Source organism: Gobio gobio (assembly GCF_949357685.1).
Source record: "Gobio gobio genome assembly, chromosome: 4".
Taxonomy (NCBI): Eukaryota; Metazoa; Chordata; class Actinopteri; order Cypriniformes; family Gobionidae; genus Gobio; species Gobio gobio.
This window is the reverse complement of record NC_137100.1, coordinates 55,551,968-55,575,067: the sequence shown is the minus strand read 5'-3', so window position 1 is coordinate 55,575,067 and position 23,100 is coordinate 55,551,968. Positions and strand designations below refer to the sequence as shown.

Sequence of the window (23,100 nt, the reverse complement as noted above, 5' to 3'; positions counted from 1 at the left end):
ACATTAAAACTGCGTTAAAACTGAATTAAGAAGAACAAGGGCAATGAAAAACTTTCAAAACATTTTTTTACGCATTTTAAGCATGCTAAATATTTCTCCAAATAGCATGTCATTATAAATGCATTTCTATTTCTGGCCGAATTAAATTATAAAAAAAATTATATTTTAGGCTGTAGCCTATAGGCCTATATATTTCCATTAGGCTATAAACATTTAAAATCGAATGTTCTTCTGATTCTCTCTCTCCCTTTTTTTTTTTTTTTTTTTTAAAAAGAAGGCTAATAAATAAATTAGAAATATAGCCTATAAATATAAAATATATTAACAAAGATAATTGTAGATATTTAAAAAAAAATATTCAAAATAAAATATTTAAAACAAATTATTAATAACAAAGTATATTTCTTCATATTTTAATACTAATTTGTAATGCAATCTTTTTAACAATCCGTTCATTGTAAAGCGCACATGTTATTTCCCTAGTATACATTTGGGGCCGGAAATAGCCCGTTTGGAGGATTGGGCCTCCCTTCGCGTGAGCGTGTTCCCGGCTACAGGTAATGAGTTTGGCCCATCAGGAAGACCGGGACACCCGGACCCATGTCTTTTCCGTCAGGGGTCTACCCATCTGTGTTTTCTCTGGTTGCGCTTCGCCTTGATGAGAGGGGCCGACAGGGGCCCGCGGTCGCGCAGCCTGTGTACCTGCATCCATAAATGACGACTGACGGCTGTTTCCAACAATCACCACTTCTAAAAATGCTCATTATTTATGGGCCAAACGCACCGAAAATTGTATCCGTCTTTGAAGTTCAAACATGATGCGTGAGAAGTTCAGCATGGATACACTGTTTGATCCTAGAGGAAATACCTGCGCTTCGACAACACACACACACACACACACACACACACACACACACACACACACACACACACACACACACACACACACACACACACACACACACACACACACACACACACACACACACACACACACACACACACACACACACACACATCTGAGTAATCATGTGTACAACAAACGGGTTTCCAATAGGCCTATGCTACAAAATGCTGTAGCCTATATTGAGTAGAAGAAAAAAACAAACATTCAAATTAAATTAGATCATAATAATTCCTTTTAAAAGAAACGTGTTAACGATTTAATTTAAAACCACTCCGTTTATACAAATGGACAATTTAAATTCAAAAATCGCCAGAAAAAAAGTAGGCTATATATTTTACAAAATTTTTCAAACTTAAATGCAATAGGCTATCTTAATTAATTGGATAAGATCTCAGAATCTTTTTATATATATTTTTTTTTCAAACTGGGATGACCTAATAGTAGGCCTAGCCTATTGCCCATGCGAAGACACAAATTAAGCTAGGCTAAAGGCCTACGTAAAAATAACATGTAGGCTTATATTTCGGTCTTTTATGTTCTTGATAGAATTACCGAATCATATCTAATTATCGATGACACGATGAATATTAAACAATATTACAGAAGTGACGCCTGTTAAAAAAAGGCAATGTAATCATAGAAATCATTATAAAAATCCTAAAGCGCGCGAGCCTATAATCTACTTTTCACCTTCAGGATTTGTAACCTTTCCTATCGCAAGGACTCTCAGCCCCCCAGAGCTTAAAATAATACAAAAATGTTTACATTTCTCAATGAACAACATTAACGAACAATATTGCATTATGCCAAATTAATGTTGATCCAGTTCTCATTTAACTGTCGCCTACCTTTATGTATTCTGCCATGTTCTGGACTCATCATGCAGTTGTAACGATTGTCCAAATCTATCTTTTTTTTTTTTTTTGTACAGAGAGAGGCGATGAATAAGCTAATTACAAACATTAATAGAAAAAAATTACCATATTTTTTAAACAGGCCTACAGTTTATTGTAAACATTGTTTAGTCAATACTGAAAGCCTGTAATGGTGTATCAGACCGCTAACTAAAGGCTCAGTAAAAACAACACACTATATGACTAAAGAAAAAAAGAACTGGTAATCATCTGACACAGGGTCGCATTTGGAACATCTGTTGTGACAAGCCTATCTTTTGTGTGCATTTCTCTAGCTTGGCACATCCAAAGACAGCTTTTCAAAAAAAAAAATTAAGGTGGACCAAAGATGTTTACCTACAGCCATGCACGTGTTTCACATTTTCCCGCGTTTTTTCCCCAGCGAATTTGTGTTCCATTTGTCAACGCTGCATATAAAAACAAATCACCGCCTGCTTATCTCAGACAACAGAAATCGTTTCATTCCTACTGAGCTTGCCAACATATAAATTATTTACTATAACACAACCAGTGTTGAGTTTCTCTCATGCAAAGGGCCATTTCCTCAGACTGTGATTACCTGGGATTATTATTTGTTTCCAAAAACTAACATCCATTCATCCAGTCTTACCGTAAGAGCCCAGAGTATCTTTAAACCAGCAAAACATGCTATGTAGAGTCTGTTGTGGGGGACTGAGTTTGTTTAAGCTGGCGTAGAATGGTCCGGTGACCTCTGACCCCTCGTGCTATAGACAGGCGTGTGTCTGTTGTTCAGTGAGCCGCAGGTTTTTGTCAGTGGCCCGTGTCGAGGTTCTGCTTATGCTGACTGCTTAAGTGATCTATTATTGACTTGGGAGGTATAAGCCGAAATCTCCAGCAATAGTGTTACGTGCTTATTCACAGAACGGATGGAAGGGACCCCTGGCATGGCTTTGTTGTGCCCCCCCACCAAGTCTACAAAAGTAGGAAGTGATTACCAATCGGACGAGCTCTACAGAGGTCATGGACAAAGGTACGTGAGGGTCCACAGATGACACGGAGAAGGCTAATGACCAGGCGGACTGTGAAATGAACTGTTTTGTCTTCCTCTCCGGCCGGCGACTCGCCCGCTGTTGTTTTTCCTTTAAAAGGATGGCCTCCAAGTTCCCCGAGCTTCCTGTACCGTCTGATGAGATATTCCAGTCTGGGTACGTCCCTAGAGACACGTGCTTTATGGGGCAGAACGGCTGTGGGCCGTTTGAAGTTCCACCACCATCGCTCTGAGACGCATGAAATCCCACTTAGCTTAGTACCATGGATGGCTATTATTACCGCTTGTGCTGACAAAAATATCTACTTTCAAACTCTCTGCATGTTAGTCGTCTAATATTCATGTCTGTTTTAAATATTGAGGTTGAGTTATACCATGCCTTAATATGAAAACCAACAGTTTTGGTTCGAATCTATACAATGTTTCACTGAAGAACAGAACACTTAAGAATTGAGATGGGAATGGTAAATATTGTATTGATTCGGTTTCCTAGTGATGATTCAATTGTTTAACTGTTCCATTAATAATTCTTTTCATTCTTTCTTTTGAGGACATTGAAACATTTGGAAGAAAGCAATGCAATATTTATTGCATTTACTGTCTTCAGTATAGCCACAGTTTCCAAGTCCTATAACTACTTCAAAAACATGTAACAAATCAGAAATCAAATCAATTCAATATATTTATTGAAACGGGTTATTACAAGAAAACTTTTTAATGACTTTTCGCAGCAAATCATTAAAAAGTCATTCATTTGAAAATTGGTAGCAGAACCAAAAGTCATTCAAATCGAATTTTTTTAATGGAACTGGTTCTGAATAAGAACTGGCTCTCAGTTACACTTTGGTTGGTTGGAATTGGTTATGCTTACTTAAAGGGACAGTTCACAGAAAAAAGAAAATAACCAAACAGTTGATAGACCCCATTGACTTCCAGTCAGTCTAGTATTGAGAAAAAAATACTACACTCTAAAAATAAAAGGTTCTATATGGCACCAAAAATGGTTCTTGGCTCGTAATCATCGGGGAGCCTTTTTTAGTGCTATATAGCACCAATTTTGGTGCTTCAGTGGTTCTTCAGCGGTTCTTCAGAGGTGCTATATAGCACCTTAGTCAAAGAACCGGTGAAGAACCGCTGAAGAACCACTGAAGCACCAAAATTGGTGCTATATAGCACTAAAAAAGGTTCCCCTATGATTACGAGCCAAGAACCATTTTTGGTGCCATATAGTACCTTTTTTTTTTTGAGTGTATGGAACTGTTTGGTTACCGACATTCTTCAAAATATCTTCTTTTGTGTTCAGTGGAAGAAAAAAATGATACAGGTTTGAAACAACTTGAAGGCGAGTAAACAAGGACAGAATTTTCATTTTTGGGTGAACCATCCCTTTAAGAGCCTAATTTACAAACAGTGTAAACAATACTAGATATCCGTTTTCCTAATTTGTTGCCTCAAGTCTTTACACACATACACAAGTAGAAAAGAAAAAGAAACCATAACTACTCTGGTGAGTGAGCCGTCCAGTTTTTGCAGAGCAAAAGCAATAAATACAAAAATAACTAGTTTGTCTTTTAGCCACATCCGAACACAGAGGTCAGCCTTGTCTTTAGGCTGAAAATAGAGCCGCCTTCATCAGCTCATGAGCTTAAAGGAAGAACGAAACGAAACTTGCTCAATGAATCTTTCTAACAAACAGGCCTGTCTGCGAAGCCTGAGCCCATGTGATTAACCCTGTGTGATGTATGCAGGTCAGTCTAGAGGGCAATCTTAAACTCGGAGGCAGATTTAGAAAAACATCGCTGGATTACTTTGCCGCTCAGGTGCGACTTCAAGAGCAAATACACCTACTGAAGCACATCAGCCTGGGGTAAAGCAAACAGATCGGAGCGGATGGTTTAAGCTCTGCCTTTGACAATAAAACTATTGGTTAACTGGAACAAAACACGCTGATGGAGTGTGTGTATATTAGCTGCTTTTGTTTGAGCATTTCACCAATAGGAACTCATTCACTTGGACGTGTCAATAACGGGAACACTGCTGAACATCTTGCTAAATGTGCTGGCGTTGAAGCTCCGCCTCCGAATGGCAGTCAGCCACTAATTTAGGCGCGTTCGCTCAAAGACAAATACATTAGCACCACGTTCAAGTATGTAAATAAAGTCAGAGTAATTTGCAACAATCAGTTTGAAGGAAACGGTAAAGTGGGCCTCTGTCTTTCAAACTCAACTTTCACTATATATAGACCACACACTGATCCGCTGGTCCTTGGACCCTGCGGCCAAAAGTCTCTGTGGGGGGTCCTGATGGTCTGAGAAGGCCACACTATTCACCATGTCAGTATGATGTTGCAGAACAGCCAGCGGCTTCAGATTCCTCCAGCCAAACACTCGGATGTTGTTGTCCCAGCCCGCCGTTGCTAGGATCTTGCCGTCGGCTCGGATACGCAGCTGGGAGACCCCGGGATTGGTCATCTGAACGGAGTTGTGCATCTGTAAGGGAACACAAATCAGACATTGACGCTAATGAGCCGCAATAGACAACTGCAGGACTTTAATTAACAAACGGCCCCGCTGGAATCCCTACGATTTCATCATGATGGCAAGGAAGCGAACTGAGCATCAGACGAGAAATGAATCTCGCTAATTGTCACCATTCACGCTTATTCGTCTCAGGCGGGTAGAAAGGATTACAGTTTAAATGCAGGACAAATAAACTATTTACCAGAAACAAATGAGCTTGTTGTTTAATGACCTGAGCAAGAGCTAATTTAAATCCGTATAAAGAACGGGGCAGAGAGCGAGAGCAATTCCCCACCAGCCACCTTCGGCTGATCTGATGATTGAGCCGCAAATGAGCGGCTAAATAGCTGTTGAACCTGGCAGGGGAAATCCGTGCGCGACTCCAGCGCCTCAATCATCGGCCGTAAAACATTCAAGCACGAGCAAAACGCACTACGCGCGTGACTATTTGGTTTGGAGCACGAGGCGTCGGAGGTGGGGTGGGTTACCTTTGTCACCGGGCGAGGACTGTTTTCGCTGAAATCTTTGTTTGCGAAGGCCTTGTTGTTTTAACTCTAGTCTCTAGTGAATTACATTTGCATTGAAAGGTCTGGTCAACAGTGCAAGGGAAGCAAACGCTGGCTAAAGATTACCTTCCCTTGCTCTCGGTGATCTACGGTGGCCAGGAGACCAGATAAATCTCAGTAATGGGCAACAATGTGACTTCTTATAAAGTATTACCGAGAGCTCATTATCTGCGGCCCCTCTCCTTTGAGGACGTTGTTCAAGGTATTTCCTGGAGAAAAGCGCACACGTGTGCGCCGTCTCTCCACGGGAGGCATCTGGTCCCGGAGCTGGAATCGAACTGGACAGCGTAAAATTGACTTCATAAGCGGTGTCCAGAGAGACTAATGGCTCTCATGCGGGAGAAGACAGTGAAGAATTTGTCGGCGTGCTCCTGTTTCTGCCTGGAAAATCAGAGCCAGTCACTCCTGCATGTGGAAGATATAAGCCAGTCAGGTATTCCTGACCCAAGCGGATTGAAGAATGCGCCGGGAAAATCGTCCCTAACATTATTCTTTAACAGAGAAGACTCTAGCATTACTTTTCTTCATATCTGAAATCAACTCGCATCATTGTCCAAATCAAAATTCATGATGTCACCTGCGAGCAGAAACTTTCCCACAAAGGGAAAGGGAGAGACGGGTTTGCGTGCCGCGGCCAAGAGGGACGGGGGAGAAAGATGAATCGCTCCGAGCCGAGGTTGGTATGCCTGAACTAAACGCCCATCTGGTCCATATTACAGAGTTGATAATGATGGGTTAATGTGTCTATCTGTGTTTGTTATGCTTCCCATAGTTTGTGTCAGGAAAATACATTAATTTAATTAAGAGGTCACAGCAAAGCGATAAAAAAGGTAAATGGGTGTTTATAAAGTGAGCCGTGAGGCCTGTATCGTGAAATAACCATTAGAAAAGCATGATTTACAGATTGCCACACTTTCGTTTTTGAATAAGAATCGTATGAACGGAATTTTCCTACAACTTTCCACTATTCCAGGGATTTAAAAACACAAGTTCAGAGATTACGGTTTCTTTTGATTACTCCAAAAGTCTTGCTAAATTAGCACGCCTGGCTATCGCTTTTTAAATGGTGCAATATGGATACATTCATATCAAACACAGCCTTTAAGAGTCTGAGAACTGTCATATCATTAGCTTTCATTTATGGAATCCATTCTCCATGGGTTCAGATCCTCTACAATTTCAACAACGACTTCAAAGAGGTCAGTCTTTATGAACTATCCTTCATTTCTCTGTAGGACTATTGATTCCTGATGGGGTATACATAGCAAACGGTCATCTATGCACGCAATGTACACACATATGCTTGTCCTGTTGATGATTAACCAAAAACAAACCTCGAAACCTTGCCTTAGGCCCAATGGTGGACTGGAGGATAACACATTTACTTGGTTATACTACAGCAAGACCAATAGAGTCCTAAAACCCAGAAATGAAATAGCATTCTTGCACTCCTAATTTGATCGCCCAAAAGTCAACGGTTTACATCGTTTTGCGTCTTAAAAAAGACAGTTGCTAACAAGAGGCTAAATGGGACTACATCTACTCACTAGTCTGCTTTCTCAGCCCCGTTGTGTTTACACTAGAGCTCTTGCAATCTATTCTAGCTCAAGCTTTCCAACGTGTAGATTTTAAATAAAGACTAAAAGAGTTGTCAGAAGCTTAGTGTTGGTGGAGTTGAAGTCATGCAAACATGGTGTAGTACTTTATAGCCTATCTTTAGCTTTTTACTTCTGCCGTTTGAATTTAGTGTTTAAGACAGCCGCGGCTGGTTTCTGTGGGCAGAGCCCCACCAAAATATTCATCCAAACATAGACCTCTATACTGAATTAATAATAAATTATATATGTGTTCAGCGTTCTGCAACAAATATTTTTTCGGATTTTCTAGACTATTTTAAGTTGTAAAGTGAGCAGGATGTATAAAAAAATGAAGCGCATGGATTCAGCAGGCATGTATTCATGATACTAAGTGTTGAAGCTGGTCTCGGAGCCCTCCCTAGCTCTACAGCGCCCCACAAATTTCTAATATAAATCTGTGGTGAAAAATGGAACTGCAGCACACTCTCATAGAGAGCAATTGGGGCAGATTTCTGCCTGCCCGGCTTATTTTCACGTGACATTACCTCACGTAAACCTGACGATATTAGTCTGTTTCAGCTATGTGTCTGCATAAGGTCAGTGGTATGTCTGTTCTTCCTACATGTGGAGTAGAGTATCAAATGAGATTATAAACCTTTACATTTAAACATGCTCATGTGAATAGATTTTATATACAGTAGTTCTGTTGTGTTTGTTTTATGTTTGTTCTGAGAATAGTCATGACTTTGTTTTCCTCACTTGAAATCTTACATAACTTGTAATATTCTAAAACAACATTCGGACGCAATAAATACTACATTAAGGCAATTCTAACATCCCATTCTATGCGTTTGTCGTGTGTAATAAAGTCTGTCAATCATCATTAGAGCACCATCCTCAGTCTGAATAATGCAAGGACAAAAAGTGTGTGTGTGATGTGTTTAGCGATTAGAATAAAAAACTTGCAAAATGGTTATCATAAACTAGCGCTAAGACCCAGAATCTGCCCCACCTAAATTTATGGCCAGGAGCCATTACTGGTTTAAGAATATTATTTTGACAAATAAAACATGTAAGAATCATACAATTTGTTGGTCATCTTTTTTTATTATCCAAAATTCAAAGAAATCCTATTGTTTTTTTTTGTCGAGGGAACCAGGGTGATGCAAAAACACGTAATTCCTATGGGCACTTTATTGAAAAAAGTTAACCGTGATCATTTTTGGAAGCAATGCAATGGGGACACAAGTGCACGATGACACGCGGCACACTTAGTGGCACAACACAGCGGTCAATTAAAAAGCGAAATGTGATCGATTTTTGGCAGCAACGTAACAGGATTTTCAAAACGCAGTATGTTGCTCTCTCCAGCATGGACTTGGCAGGCTCAGCTGACTTGACACTGATCTACTGAAACCAGTTATCATCACTTGTCCACTTGAGCCTGACAATTCAGTACAGATGAGGGGTGTGTTTGCATTTTCCGGCGACACACCCCATTCGCTTTTAATCGCAATTTTTTGGTATAAAAAATCTGCACCTCTCAATTGGGCATTACACCAAGTGGACACCTGAACAAAAAACATCTTGGCACAAGAGCATGAAAAAAGTGAAATCCATACCTAATATTAATAATGACTGCAAAGGAATTCACAAAGCATCCTGCTTCCTCATTCCAGAACAGCCCTTGATAGGGCAGTCTGATCCCTCCAGTTGGGTGCTGACAGATGCTGGATACCTGAAGCATGGAGCCTGGTGTGGTGCAGGATGGGTAATAGAAGGGAGGGCTGTTTAATTGAGAGGAGCAGTAGGAATGTAGGGATTGAACGCAAAGAGATGTGGAGATCCACCTGTGAGTGCTGTCAGCACGTCTCCAACAGCATGCACAGACAGCCATGCTTGATTTACAGTAATCTTTACACACACACAACCATCTCTGCCTCACCCTCCAAAATCTTGTCCGACTACATCTGTCAATAGTCAGGAGCGCAGCTAACCACCCATAGCCAAATCGTGATCAACAAACGTCTTGACTTTGCCATCACACACACATGCAAAGCGATACGCAAGCGTAATTACTCTTAGTCAAGCCTGTGACAGATGCGGCTGCTAAATTCCACCACCACGGCTATCATATCCATGAGCGAACGCGGAACGGTGGGCCGTCCCGGGGCAAACCAGTTTATCTGTGCTTTAAAAAAAAACTGCTTCCCTGTCTTCAGCTCACACACACCGGCTTACAGAATACATCTCTGCAAAATGATGAAGCTGAATGGCTTCTTATCAATACATTTACTAATAATTTTTTTTAAAGTAGATGTTTTTTTCCCCCCATTTCATAATGATAATGAAGGGGAGACAAAAAATGTGCTTCATAACAATATTTTTTTTTTTTACTGGGATGGGACAAAAACAATACAACTAGATATTAACACTGCATTAATGCTTTTTTCCACAAAGGAATATATGACTGTCTAGAATAATCCAATAATAGACAATATTGTCAGGAATTGACCCGCTTGAGTTGAAGCTTAACACAGAATGAACACTTTGCAAGCACTTTGCTATCAAGTTAATTAATTCACCCAAATGCATCCTATACGGATATGATATTAATCAGACACACACTACCATCCAAAAGTTTGGGGTCGGTAAGATTTTTTATGTTTTTAAAAGAAGTCTCTTGTGCTCACTAAGGCTAAATTTATTTGATACTGACGGCAAACTTTAAAGGTATACACAACATAAACATAACTTCACTTGCATGCGCACAAAATGATGCAAATACACAAGTGAACTTAAAATAAGTTACGTGCTAATGAGCAAGTTGCATGACGAATACGCCCTTTTATGTAACAACACATTAAGGGCAAGATTTTCTAACAGCTTGCGCCAGTGCAGACTCTTATTGCATATGCATTTGTAGCAGTTTCCCATTCAGACGCAAAATTTAGGGGAGGAGAGTATTTAAATGAATCACGAAAGGGTTTTTTACAAAGGTTTGCGGCGTTGCGCTAGTCAATTTACTGGTATTACAAGTAAAATGTCTTAAAACATTGGAAGATTGCGTTGATCATTATGGAAATGATCTGGCTGCATCTGTGTTCTTTAATTTGTGCATCGTCAGTAGTTCTACTCCCATCTGCACTTTTTTGTTTGTGCGTTATCGCGCTCATTTTCTCTGTTAAAGATGCAGTGTGTAATATTTACGAGGTTCTATTGACAGACACGCAATACGATATACATAACTATGTTTTCAGTGGTGTATAAAGACCTCACATAATGAACCGTTATGTTTTTATTACCTTAGAATGAGCCATATTTATCTACATACACCGCAGGTCCCCTTACTGTGAAGTCACCATTTTGTGCCACCATGTTTCTACAGTAGCCCTAAACGGACAACCTGCTCTACAGAGCGCTAGCTACTCTCTGCCGTCTCAGACGACGACATCTTTGTCCTGTGTCGGCCACCGTAGCTTCTCTATGTGCTTCGAAAGGGAGGGGTGGGCGGTTGCAATTCGCAACATCTCCACTAGATGCCGCTAAAATGTACACAGTGCACCTTTAAGTAAATCTGGTGTGCTCATTATGTTATTTCAGCAACTCAGGTGATTGTTAAAGGGATAGTTCACCCAAACATTTACTCATGCTTATGTCATCCCAAACCTGTATAACTAAATATACTCTAAATACATTTTCTTCAAAATTCAAACTTTGACAGAAACAAAGAAAACGAACGATGCTAATAGAGTACTGTTAGCGTTCACCGCAGCATGTGCATTTCAGCAGCAGGTTAAGGTCGGACGGTGTAGACCCCGTTGCTTCATCTCCTCTCAGCCTTTCGTAGAGCCTCCCACTGTGAACTACTGTTCCTTTTATTGCAGATGTGTTTTTTGTTTGGTTAGCAGCCTGCGAGGTTTTGATGTTTTTATTACCTCTCGCGGGTCGTTCGTCAAGCGGGGCGAGCGAGAGGAGCAGCCACCCGGCAGATACCCCCAGCTCTACCGCCACACAAAAATACGTCTGTGGGAAGAGCTCGCAGCGGCTGTCTGGACGTCACACTGCGCTGCACTTCGGGGTAATTTAAAAGCCCCGGTAGACTCCTGTTCCGAGCTCCTCTTTTTTTAGGCCCTCTCCGCCAAGAATTACATTTTAAATCAATTTTTTTTCGACGTGCAAAATAAACCGAACCGTCGATACAGCTCCTATTTTGTGAATAAACGCTTATTACTGCAAATACATTTTGCATGCTAGACAAAATAGGGAGGAAGGTTTGGGAATATTTCTAATTCAGCCATTCATGTGTAAAAGGCACTGGAAAGAATAACAATCCATGCACAGGACTGGAGTGTTGTATATAAGAGCTTTTTCACACAGATTTTCTAGCCGAATGTGAAATATTGAATCTGTAAGCCCTGAAATCAGCAGAGAATATGGCTGCTAATGAGGCATTACCTTTCAGATGAGTAAAGGGTTATGCAAGATAAAATACGGCTCTGGTGTGTGCTCATTTTTTAAGAATGCTGTGTAAATATAAATATAAAAGCGTTTGTATGCGCGCAGTATTGTGGGAGAAGCGATGTTTTTGTCTAGAGGCAAAATCTGGCCTAGAACTACAGTATGACATCACAGTGTAGCTGAGAGTTGCCAATCTAAAGTAAAAGAGACTGATTTATTACACAACAGACCTGAGGAAACTTCAAATTCTAGCCAAATACTTTCCAAGTGTATCAGGTGGTGTGTGTCTACATGGCCACGTACACACCACTGCTAAATACACTCCTCAATACTGTTCACTGTCCACTACTAAATGCCGAACGGCTGTAATACACTACACGACTTTTGTTCAGTTGACAATAGTTAATGAAAGTCTGCGGCAGTCCGTTCACAGATTTAGCTAACTGTGCTGAGAATTCCGGGCTGAGAACGGTTTTGTAATCGTGCCATGGCGAACCAAGTCTGTGCAGATTTTAAAAGTCATGTATTGTATTCCAGCCTTAAATCGTTCTGCATACACACACCGTTTTGATTATTTAGATGAGTGAGAACAAAATTTGAATTAAATCTTTGTAGAGAACCGAACAACTAGTTACTAATTGGATAGCGGGCCAGAATAACCGAAGGACAATAATAAAAACATCTCTAGATTATCACTTTGCAACTGAAAAGGCATTCACAACCCATTTTTAGTTCTATAATGTGACATTTTAGAGTGAAACAAAAGGTTTACCAAAATCAAAAAAAAAACAATGAACTTGGAACTGAAAGGTGGATGCCCTGTAGCAGAATAAGAGTTTGCAGTCAAAAGGGGAGGATTAATACATTTTGCCATCAAAATCTGAGGGGGCTTTTTGACTGAACTTTGAGGCTGAAAGTCAAGTTCACCTTTGAGAGCATCTAAACGTAACGCTTCTTTTTAAAATATAATGCAATTTGTGATTATTGCTGTCCTTTATAAAAATAACTAGAACAAAATAATTGCATTAACTACTGGAAAGTTTGGTTTCCGAAAGGTTGTATTACTTACAACATTATCCTAAAACAATGCATAAATTGCTATTTCTATATTAAATTAACATTAATGCTTTTGAACCAATAGTCCACAAGACCTTGGACAAAAAGGAAAGTCTATTTAGAGGTGTAGCAAAGCTACACTCTACATTTTGGCCCTGTCTGCACCTAGTATTAAGATGTGTTTTGGTCAAGTGGATGTATACAGGTGTAAAACAGGGTCTAAAAAGTTTTGAGCTTATCTACTTTCAACCACTTCCAGAAAGCATTCGACCGGATTGCTTTTGTGGTGTAGACGCTCATGTGGTTGAATGTTTTCGAATAGCCATAAAATACCACCTACTCACCTACATAATGTGTAAACATTATGGGGAGCGCGCTAGCCAGATGGGATTTAAACTTTGTTGAGTGAAGACGACCCAAGTTTGGTTTGAGGATGAAAAATGTACCAAGATCTAAAGATCTAATGCTGCGTTCACACCAAACGCGAATAGAGCGTCAAAATCGCGTCTAGTTTGACGCTTGAACATTTTGAATCCATTTGCGCGTCCAATTCACTGTGGACGCGCGAATGGATTAAAAATGTTCAAGCGTCAAACAAGATGCGGTAGACGCGATTTTGACACTCTATTCGCGTTTGGTGTTAACATATAAGTTGAGCGTTTGAAGCTAAATAGACGCACGTTCAAGGTGCTCCAGGAGAAATATGTCAAAACACCACTCTGCCTCTTTTCATTTTCATTAAAAATATATATTAAACATTAATAGCCACACAAATGTGGTCCAGGCAACGCCTACATTATCTTCACTGCATGTATATTTAAATATCCTTAAAAAAAAAATTATGAAACTTCTCTTTGCCCTCAGTCAAAACGATTTGGCCGACAACAAATGAGATTCATGAGAGCCAAGATCGCACGTTAGATCTACACAAGGAAAAGGAAAGGAAGAGGAGGAAAGGCTGCTCTCGCCGGGGTTAATAGGTGCTGAGCGCACGGTGATCGCCTGGAGCTCACAACTCCAAAAAAGCCAGATTATTTTTTTTAAATAGGCGCTCTCTTTATAAATAAACCACAGATTTGAGCTTTAAACAACTACACTCCCACCTGAAAAAGTACTGACTTAACATTGCAATAACTCGCTTCTGACGCTCGTGACCCATCCATAGCCCCTCTCCTTGAAAAAAATCAGGACAGAAGTGGTTGAAAGTGGACAAAAGAGACGGATAAAAAAACCCAGGTGTAAACAGGGATGTGTCTCCCTTGTCTTCTTGTGATCTGATCGACCAAAACGCATCTTAATACCAGGTGTAAACAGGGCCTTGATAATTTCACTGAAAAAACATTCACTGATGAAGTTCTCAATAAGGAAAGTTTGTGAAGAAAGTAAATAGGGTCAGTATGAGTTCATGTTGAATTAACCTGAAGGTTTTGCTGGTTGTCAAATGTCCAGGATTGGAGAATGTTCTCTGAAGACCCAGAAATGCCTTTCTGCTTGCATACATCAACGTCTAGACACATGACTGGCTCAGGATGCGCCTTCAGACAGCTGAGCGGACGGCGATGGGAAACATCCCATAACACCAGCGAGCCGTCCTCATACCCGGCACACAGAACGGGACCAGAATCCGCCTACATAGAGAGAAACAAACAGAAGATGTGAGGACATATGAGAATAATGGAGATCCAAGAAAAGGAGTGTAGAAATACTGAAGGGGGAGGTAGAGAGAGGAACAGAGCACAACAGACGAACAGAAGCTCGTGGCAGAAGTGTTTATCAGAGGTTATCAGGCTGCTCATGCTCTGATGAACCACAGCATTAATCATCTGATGCTGCCGCCAGCCAATCACAGCACACATCACTGTACACTTCATTAGAGCAGGGCTGGTAAATATATTAGCAGTTATGAAATAATAATATATTTTAGTTAAAGGTGCAGTGTGTAGGATCTATTTACAGCAATGCAATAAAATATACATAACTATGTTTTCAGTGGAGTATAAAGATCTTACATAATGTACTGCTATGTTTTTATTCCCTTAGAATCAGCAATTTCTATCTACATACACCACGGGTCCCCTTACAGTGAAATCGCCATTTTGCGCCTTCATGTTTCTACAGTAGCCCTAAACGGACAAACTTCTCTACAGAGCGCTAGTCACTCTCTGCGATTACATTTTTGTCCTCTTTCGGCCCCCGTAGCTTCTCTTCGCGCTTCGAAAGGGAGGGGTGAGCATTGGGATGCCGCTAAAATTTACACACTGCACCTTTAAAACGGTGTGGATAATCAATATTATATTGAAAAATCTAAATAATTAAAATATAAATGGTAAAATGGTAAATGGACTGCATTTATATAGCGCTTTTAACAGACCTACGGCCATCCAAAGCGCTTTACATTTTTGCCTCACATTCACCCATTCACACACTCATTCATACACCGACGGCGGTGTCAGCCATGCAAGGCGCCATCCAGCTCGTCGGGAGCAGCTGGGGTTAGGTGTCTTGCTCATGGACACCTCGACACTTGGTCAGGTGGAACCGGGGATCGAACCACCAACCTTCCGGTTTGTAGACAACCTACATGAACCACTGAGCCACTGCCGCCCACTATATAATGTATACATAAATACTACAATATATGTATAATAATATTGATGTTAATATATAATTAAAAATAAATAAACATTTTAGAGCAAATTCAGAGATATTAAAAGTAATCAAACAGTTGAAAATTTGTTTGAATATACGATACATAAATACAAAAAACTAATTTTCTACATATTTCAAAGCAAACAGATACCTACACTATATTGGCAAAAGTTTTGGGACGCCTGCCTTTACATGCAGATGAACTTTAATGACATCCCTTTCTTAATCTTTTAATTCTTAATTCTTAATATGGAGTAGGCCCACCCTTTGCAGCTATAACAGCTTCCACAAGGTTTAGGAGTGTGTTTATGGGAATTTTTGACCATTCTTCTAGAAGCGCATTTGTGAGGTCAGACACTGATGTTGGACGAGAAGGTCTGGCTCGCAGTCTCCGCTCTAATTCATCCCAAAGGTGTCCAATCAGGTTGAGGTCAGGACTCCCAACAGGCCAGTCAAGTTCCTCCACACCAAATTCGCTCATCCATGTCTTTATGGACCTTGCTTTGTGCACTGGTGCGAAGTCATGTTGGAACAGGAAAGGGCCATTCCTAAACTGTTCCCACAAAGTTGGGAGCATAAAATTGTCCAAAATGTCTTGGTATGCTGAAGCATTAAGAGTTCCTTTCACTGGAACTAAGGGGCCAAGCCCAACCCCTGAAAAACAACCTCACACCATAATTCCCCCTCCACCAAACAGTGGCGGTGTGCTTTACACCACTGCATCCGACGCTTTGCACTTGGTGATGTAAGGCTTGGATGCAGCTGCTCGGCCATTTCATGAAGCTCTGTACGCACTGTTCTTGAGCTAATCTGAAGGCCACACGAAGTTTGGAGGTCTGTAGCTATTGACTCTGCAGAAAGTTGGCGATTTCTGTGCACTGTGTGCCTCAGCATGCGCTGACCCCGCTCTGTGATTTTACGTGGCCTAACACGTGGCTGAGTTTCTGTTGTTCCAAAAGCTTCCAAATTTGTTATAATAACAATAACAGCTGACCATGGAATATTAAGTAGTGAGGGCATTTCATGAATGGACTTATTGCACAGGTGGCAAACCTATCACGGGACCACGCTTGAATTCATTGAGCTCCTGAGAACGACCCATTCTTTCACAAATGTTTGTAGAAGCGTCTGTATGCCTAGGTGCTTGATTTTATACACCTGTGGCCATGGAAGTGATTGGAACACCTGAATTCAATGGCTTGGAGGAGTGTCACAATACGTTTGCCAAAATAGCGTATATTAAATATCTTTTTTTTGTGGCCAATATCACCCAGCCCTACACTACATCTCTAGTGAGTGAATGAACAGACAATTGGACAGACATATTTGAAACCACAAAACACAAAAGTATCATATTTGCATATAACACCCATAACCGATTGAACATGTCGCTACAAATCTTCGTTCTGAGCGCGCTGTCATTTTATACTGCCACAATCAGTGTGACCTCTAACTTTCAGTAACTATGCTCTATGACCTTTTTTTTTTACTTAACAGCTCAGGTGCAGGTGCCTGTTTGTTTATTCAGATTTACAGCACCTCCGAGGTTCCCCGCTCATTATCTGCAAGATGCGCTCAAGCTACACAGCTACACGCAGTAGGTTGTCTCATAAATCAGTTTAGCGGATAAAAGCAGAATGAGGGAGCTGATAAAAGCCTACAGTCTCATAACTCAAAACAGAGCTGCAGGCGTGCTGTCTACACAACAAGATTTACAACGGAGGTGTCCTTCCCCTCCTTTCTCGCCCCTCTCCTTCTCAGATACACAACATACACACACACACACACACACACACACACACACACACACACCTCCCCTCCAGAAGATCATTCACCTCCTCATACAAGTGACAACACAGCGGTGCCATTTACGGGACTTGGTTTACACTACGTTGTGTATGCATCAATCACAATAAAAACACTTGTTAAATAATATACACTTTATTGGGGTTCTTATAACTTATTAGAAACAAAAAACACTGTCTGTAATACATAAACTACATTTCAAATGGGAGTATGATTTTAAAATAAATTAACACTTTATTCAGCAAGTTTTACCTACAGAAGGATGAGGAATCTTTACAAATCATCTGCCCTTGGGCAATGGTAGTGTACCGGTTACAGGCGAAGCTGGCAAGGGAAAAATTCTTTCCATATGTGTAAAGTCCCAAAACTCTCTCTTATTTGCTGCCGTGTCTTTTTTCACAAAGACCGTCCTCTCTTCGCACGGTATATTTCTTTTTCCTGCTACGATTAAACAAAGTTTCCCTCGAATCACGAATGCCATGTAAACACATCCCTGGCAAAGTGTATTAGGATGAAATAAAAAATAAAAAAACTGGAAATCAATCCCCAAGCCTCATAGACAGTTGTTAAGCATTACCGTCTGTTGCCCTCTGGCCCCTGCACTTCAGTTAAGTGTAGGTGCTCCTTGATTGATGATGTCACAGGTCAAGGGTCATGGAACCCTGGGTAGACACCTAATTCATTATATCCTCCATGGCTGGTCTACAAGAGGGCGCTTTAGCCGGATTAGGACTCGGGCTTCAGGGAAAGATTCATCATCCCAACAGCTGCATCAGATGGATGCTCCAGACTCAAGCCACAACAGAACGGAGGGGAGGAGAGCGGTGGCGTTCCACTGGATGGCAACAAGTCGCCATGCACCACCGAAGCCCCCGCTGAGTGGGAAACCACAGAGTTGATCCCAGCACAGACCCTCCTCGCATCTCTGGGGGCCTTCAAAGGAAGATCGGGAGAGAGGAGCTCCTCTAGGTCAAGTCGTGTGAAGGACTGTGGGTGGCGTGTGTGTAAGCCACACCTGAACAAGGGTGAACAGATGTGCGACAGGGTTACTAGAATATGCAACACGCTGATGAAAGCGAAAGCGGTTTACAGGGCAATAATGAGGAGTCCAAAGAGGCCAGGCTCTGAAACACTTAAGGAGAGGACATGCGGAGCAGAGCTGGTGGAGGGTGATGTCATGGGGATTTTGATGGATATCTGTATAGGAACATTTCCTTCTCGCCAACATCACTGCATTCTTGACACCAGACCTTGTCCAATCTCACCCCAACACGTTCTCATGAAATGCGTATCTAAAGCACGAATCGTATTTATCAAAAATTTGTTTTTATCACTTCCATAGTTTTGAGTGCTACAAATTAATGTTTACATTAGAAAATTACTCATAATATTAAAGCATGGTGATTTAAGTGCTAGATCACGGTATGTAAAAAAAAAAAAAAAAAAAACGGGCACAACTACTGTAAACAATTAAATATCCAAATTTGACTGCAGTGTTATGTTTATATTTTCAGCTTTCATTTTGAATTATTTTTTTTTATTTTAGGTTTTAGTAATTTTAGTACTTCGTTTCAAATCGTGGCCACGGCAACATTTCTAATTTTCATTTTCAAGTTGATCAAAAATGATCTTTAATAGTTTTAGTTAACAACACTGAACTGATCACACACAGGGAAATCAATCACCAATATATCATACAGCTCTAATCTTACAGCACTGACTGAGACACTTCCAACCAATCAGAAGCCACGGGGCTCTTTTAGAACGAAGATGGGGGAGCCAGTCAAAAAGTGCCAAGCGAGTCTCAAGCCAAACCCCAAAAACAGCATTACTTAATATGGCATTTAATCCGTTCCAATAGTCCAACATGATGCGCTTAAAGACAGACAATAAATCTGTTATCAGTTCTACTGGCAGCATGATGGAGGAGACGTGTTCAAAGAGAAGAGAGCGAGGAGGATAGCGATCATCTGTGTGTGTGTGTGTGTGTGGTTGAGGAAATGGCAGTCTGCACCACCAGGGATTGTGAGGATAACAAGACAACCGCCTCATGATTGATTGACACCGGGAGAGAGCAATGTGTTACAGCCGCTGGGGAAGTGACCGGGCCAAGTGTGCCCACACTGAGAGAGGACTGCTTAACACGTTCACGCTGGGTTCCTTTTCTGGGTAGACGGGTACCTCTGAACTCAGCCTGCCGGGCTTGAGCATGACAGTAACAGATCTCCCTGTCTGAGCAATGAAAGACGACAGCTTGGAGCGATTCACTGCCGCCCAGAGTCCTGCTGTTAGATGTCAGCACCTACCTGTGGGGCGCGCATTAATACTTCATAATTATCAATTCTAATTCAGGCAGGCAGCACTAAGAGCCCCACTGTATACACAGGACAGGCAAAAGGATGAGGGAAAGTTGGTGAAAAACAAACAGAATTACAACACCAGTCTTTTCTTTTTGCTTTGATTAGCGCTGCCAATTAACTGCGAGGAAACTCCTCCCAGCTGTCAACTGACCTGAGATTAACTGAGGGTACAGATGGAAAACTCGTAAATACTATAAAAAGAGATATTAATTATCGGTGAAAATAATTATAGGTCTCTTTATTGGAAGCAAAATAAAAAAAATTCAGCTGTGTTTACAAAACACACACGGGCAGTTGATATATGGCACTGACGCAAAGTTGTTCCAAACACTATGATTACAGTGCAGCGGGTGTAAAGGGGGGAGGAACAGCCAGGACAGGTCGCATCCATAAATCAGATCAGTTCTGTTGCTTTACACACTTGCCAACTGCTCAGTTACTCTGTGAGCTCTTGGTTTCCTTGTCAGTACATCAAAAGATAACACTTGACAATGCCGAAAATTAAGAACAACAACATTAATAACCTGGGTAAATCTGACAGTGCTTCTAAAGTGACATTTGAAGGGGAAAAAAAACCCTGAGACTTTCCCAATGCAAACAAGAACGCAAAAAAAGTTTTTTCTTGTGTTTGCAAAAGTCTAAGGGTTTTTATCCAGCAAATTTAATTAACTCTCTTAATTAACTACACAAAAATACAGTAAGGCAATTTTTACTGTACTAGTAGAAAATGAAGAACAAATCAGGTGTGTTTTGCTTTTGTAGATGTTTTATTCATTTATGAAGCAATTAAACTTTAATCACACATTATATATTATAGTGCCATTTTATTTTGTGCAGGCAATTTTGTTGTAAATAAAAAAGCCTGACAATGTCACTGCTAAATACCTATATCTATAAATACCTATTTTGGTACCCCAACTTGTAAACTCGGGACTTAAAGAAAAGCCTGAGTTTCCCACTTATATTTATGACATTGTGGTGGCGTTTATGTGTGTTCAACGTAAATACAATCTTTCTGACATGACTTGAACGCATCATAACTACTGTTGACATTAGAATGGTGCAAGTATTCCAGTTAACCTCAACAGTGCTAAATTAAATAAAAAAAATTATCTATTAAGTACACTCCTAGTTAAAATCCTAATTTATTTGCCACATAAATTATTAGAACCTAAAGTTAAGGAAATGTTTATTGACTAATTATGCAAGCATTACATAAAGCAAATCGCTTTCATTCTCCAAAATATATGTCGGATAATTTAAAGAAAGTAATTAAACTTTTCCCCAAGCATACTTCCGGACAAATGTAGTGGAATGTTGTGACTCTTACCTGCCACATCTTCATACACATGAGCATCCCCAGCTTTGAATCTGGTTTGAGAGTGCACACTGGAGTCCAGCTCCTCATCTCCACCACGCTCACCTGAAAAATATCATCCATATTAGAGACTTTATTTCTTGTTCAGTGTTGTATTTTTCCATACAGTTTCAGAGATAATTCTTCCAGGTTTATGGGAGTCACCACTATTAATGTTCTAAGTACTGAATGCACATCCATAAAAAAAATTTGTGATACCCTCCAAATAATCTACATTCAAAGAGTTTGAATAAAAAAGCACTGCACAGATGTGTATTAGAAAACTGTCCTGTTAGTTTGCCATGATGCATGTTCACAGGTGGTAAGCGAGTGCAGCCAACATTGGGCTGATTGCCAGGAGCTTTCCCATTTTCCGGCGCTCTGCCTCATCAAGTCTTGACTCGTCAGACTCCAAACAGAGGCAATTGATTTAAAAAACAACAGTTTCCAACACAGAAGGGCTATGACCATTAATAAGAAGAAGAATAATGGAACCATTGGTGAACATGCAAATTTCCCTGGCATCAAACTACAACAGCCCCAAAAAGTTTCTGAACACTTTTAAGCCACACTCAAATGTTGGAATGGCTTTCCATTAAACAACAAAATATCAAAACTAGAGGCATTTGCAAACAAATAATGATATGCAATTGGCCTCAAGGTGATTTTTAGTGGATGTATGAAGTTCTTCTTGAATGCTTAGTTCACCCAAAAATGAAGATTCTGTCATTAATTACTTACCCTCATGTCGTTCCACACCCGTAAGACCTTCGTTCATCTTTGGAACACGAATTTTGGATGAAATCAGAGAGCTTTATTTCCCACAATTGGGTGCAATACATGTGTGTTGACTAAAGACTGGAAGTTCTTCCATGAAACGCACTATAGGATAGGATTATTTTGTGAATATAGAGGTAAATTATGTTTGGTTTTTTGCGCAAACAAAGCACTTGTGTCACTTCATAAAATCGAGGTTAAACGTAAAAGTCACATGGATAACGTTAACAATGTCTTTCCTACGATTCTGGACATTGAATGTGTAAATTGCGTTGCCCCCAATGGAGGGACTGAAAGCTCTCGGATTTCATAAAAAAGATCTTCAGATGAACGAAGGTCTTACGGGATTGGAATGACATGATGGTGAGTAATTAAATGGCAGAATTTTCATTTTGGGTGAACTAAACCTTTAAGTTCATACAGGACTAACCACAGGTGCAGTTCATAGCATCCTCTATGAACATGACACCCAGAAAGTTTCCAAACACTGTCTCAATTTTGAACATTTATTTAATCATTTAAACTACATTTTGATGACATCTTTTGCTAGAAAAATGTGTCTGTGCTATCTTTCTTTTCAAATAAATGCTCGTTTTAATATTTTATCGAATGCAATTACTTTTTATGGTGTATAAGTGTCCAAATGCTTCTGGGGTCACTGTATATAACATGTATACAATGTAATAACTCCTGAGTAACTTCCCCAGGCCATTATTGTCTCAGGCTGATTGCAGAGGCCGCCATGATTAAGAATCATTCTAATTAAGCTCAATTTAACATCTCTGACTCCAGACCAATTCATATTTTAACACTAAGACACATCTGCACGTTCAACATGTGTTTACGCCTGTAACTATAAACAGCAGAGAAGGGCAACTCTCATCCCCCCAGGTTAAAGAGAGAGAGAGCGAGCGATTCCGACACAAGTTAAGCAGTCGATAAATAACAGCGAGTCTATTAATTAAAGCCCTGCACTGTCAGCCTCACTGGAACGCTAAACATGAAAGCCTCCAAAAACACCGGAAGACACAGATGAGGTCGAGTTCCGGACTCCCAGCATGCCTTACAGCATTGTTATTTGTTTTAAGAGACGTATAGTGGTGCAGTTTGCCTGCAGTTATCTTGTGACGGTTATTACCTTG

The 23,100-nt window shown here is 40.5% G+C and overlaps 1 protein-coding gene across 1 annotated transcript in view; it reads right to left on the bottom strand.

Moving 5' to 3' along the window:
• Positions 1-3,495: 3,495 nt before the first annotated feature.
• Positions 3,496-23,100, bottom strand: part of gnb1l (guanine nucleotide binding protein (G protein), beta polypeptide 1-like) — a 41,818-nt gene continuing 22,213 nt past the window's right edge. Inside the window, exons 5-7 of the mRNA XM_079814078.1 lie at positions 21,155-21,247; positions 14,428-14,637; positions 3,496-5,319 (exon numbers count right to left, since the gene is read on the bottom strand). Coding sequence (XP_079670204.1) covers positions 5,053-5,319; positions 14,428-14,637; positions 21,155-21,247 — 570 coding nt within the window. The 3' untranslated portion in view covers positions 3,496-5,052. The remainder of the gene's footprint in view (positions 5,320-14,427; positions 14,638-21,154; positions 21,248-23,100) is intronic.